A 2,413-nucleotide genomic window follows, 5' to 3' on the forward strand; every position below is an offset into this window, starting at 1 on the left:
TCTATAACATCTCTTAATGAAATGAGGATAACGAGTTACAACAACAAATAATTTCCCTCTGGGATTAATAAAGTATTTTTGAATTGAATTGAATTGAACCTGTTCACAAGCGACAAGTGAAAAGTGCATAAGTAGTAGTGTATTAATACATATACTTGACAGTCTCTAAAATTAAAAATTAACTTAAAACGGAAGCCTTTTATATCGGTGAGTTATTTTGATGGAATGGCCGATGTCTGATATTTAACTTTATCGCTAATATCGGCCGATAACGATACTATACCGATAATATCGTGCATCCCTAGCTATATAAGTCCATTCACTTGGTTTAATAAAAGCTGAATTACGGATCAAAAACTTGACATAAACGGAAGAATACGTGCCCGGAAAGAAATAAATGGTAGACATTTGAACCCTTTATCTAAGCAGGCAGCATATAAAAAGGATTTACATATTCCTAAAGGTGGTTATAAAGTCAGGAGAAGAAACAAGCTGCAGATGAGTTTATCATCACCAGTCTGTCATTCTGAAAAACGCCAAGATGATTGAAATAATGACCGTCTGCAGCCGTGACACAAAACCACGACACCTGCCTACAAAACTACTCCATCTCTTCTTCATCTCTAGTTCTGAGCTACATTACACACTCTAAAAACAATCATTTTGACAAAAGCCGGTAGTTATTCCCTGAGGCGGCATCCTCTGGAAAACTTTCAGACACCTTGAGGAATGCCAGGTACTGACAGCAGCTGCAGCGGGCGGGAGGGGGGGGGGGTCTAATTGTACATAATTAGGGGGGTCGAGCTTGCTGGCGGCACAGCGGCAGCAGCCGCGACACATGTGGGAGGTTTCACGTCCAGTCCTGGAAAGAACACGTGCGGATAAATGTGAAGCTGATTAATTCAGTTATAATTACACCCCCCGGTTTGGAAAGACGCCTCAAACGGTGAAGAAGCCGTCACAAGTTCATCGCTGCTTCAATAAAAAGTCTAAGCGCTTTGTTTTTTGGTTCCTCGCTGGGATTTATTAAACTTTCTAAACAACCCTGTTTCAAACGGTAACATATTTTATCCTACGGCTTCAGCGATTTTCCACCTTAGTAAACGTTTCGAAGTAGACACGGGGAATTTCTGGTTGTATACTTCAAAGTTTTACTATCAGCTCCCTTTAAAGAAGTCGAAATGTGGATTTCTTTTTCATGTGGTGGCTGCCAACGAAGACAGCTTGATGACGGGAAGTTGTCGTTCCTCGCTCTTTAAAACGCTCCCTTTAGAAGTAATGTTCATCTGTGGATTTAAAATCGTTTTAAATCTGATCATTTGGAAGTTTTGGAAAGCAGAACACGTTTGTCTCCGTTTTGTTTTAGATTCAAGTTAGCAGATTGTAGAAAAATACGTTTTCAGCATACAAAGATATTCTACATTTGTTACTTGTTTAAATGAAACAACTTCATGGACCTGATTTGACCGATTTTATATTTTATCTCCGTTTACTTTCTTTAGTTCTGTGTCAGATCAGCGACCAAACATAAATCTGAAGAAAAACCTCGTATCAGCATCAGGTTTGTTCTGGAACATAATGGTTTCTGTCGGTCAAGTCTCACTTGACCCACACGAGACCTTCGGCGAAGTTTAAACTTCCTGTTTGACCTCAGCAGATGGTGGGACTTGATCCTGCTCACGTTTCATCGCTGCTCAAAGAATATTTTACTAACAGGTTTGCACTAACAGAAGCAGTGAAATTTGAAGCAACTCTGGCCTCTACAGCCTGAAGTTACAGAGGGATGGTGCTCCTCAACGCCAGAAGCAGCATCTACGACTCAGGTCTTTTTCTTCAGTGGAACGTTTAAGAACAATTTAAATCTTGCGTTATCTAATCTGGTGAGACAGAGCTCAGCTGTGACTGCGCTGTAGGGATGGGCAGTGATTTCTGAGTATTCAATGTTTAGTTAAAATAGGTGAATTAAAAAAATAAATGCTAAGGTCAGCCTTTGAAGTAAATGTATTACACACTCTTATGCAACACTATGAGATGTCACACTCATAGTCTGTGTGTAAATGACTCTCAGCTACTACCACATCCATTTTTAGCTCAGTATCTGTAAAACTGTCTGAGTTAGAGCCAAATTTGTGTTGCTAGTTTTGATTAGCTGTGGCGTCCATTTTGAACTGCACTAACTCCAAATGTTAACCAGTTGTAGACGTTCCTCCAATGGCTACCTTCTAAAGGTTTCATTAAAATCCATCTAGTCGTTCATGAGATATTTTGCTAACACACACACTCATTTCAAAAACACCCTTCAATAAACATGGGACCACAAGGGATTGCATGAACATGTGTGAGATGTTTGAAAACATTCCCAGTCTGCAACAAATAATATGAACTTTTTTTAATGTTTTATTAAGGACGAACT

General features: G+C 39.4%; 1 protein-coding gene across 1 annotated transcript in view; it reads right to left on the reverse strand.

Annotated features, from left to right (window-relative positions):
- Nucleotides 1-840, reverse strand: part of pdgfbb (platelet-derived growth factor beta polypeptide b) — an 8,400-nt gene extending 7,560 nt beyond the window's left edge. Inside the window, exon 1 of the mRNA XM_037688484.1 lies at nucleotides 787-840. Within this exon, the coding sequence (XP_037544412.1) occupies nucleotides 787-840 (54 nt within the window). The remainder of the gene's footprint in view (nucleotides 1-786) is intronic.
- Between the last annotated feature and the right edge of the window lie 1,573 nt (nucleotides 841-2,413).

The sequence above is a fragment of the Nematolebias whitei genome, chromosome 15, assembly GCF_014905685.2.
Source record: "Nematolebias whitei isolate Nwh7 chromosome 15, NemWhi1, whole genome shotgun sequence".
In the NCBI taxonomy this organism is placed as follows: domain Eukaryota; kingdom Metazoa; phylum Chordata; class Actinopteri; order Cyprinodontiformes; family Rivulidae; genus Nematolebias; species Nematolebias whitei.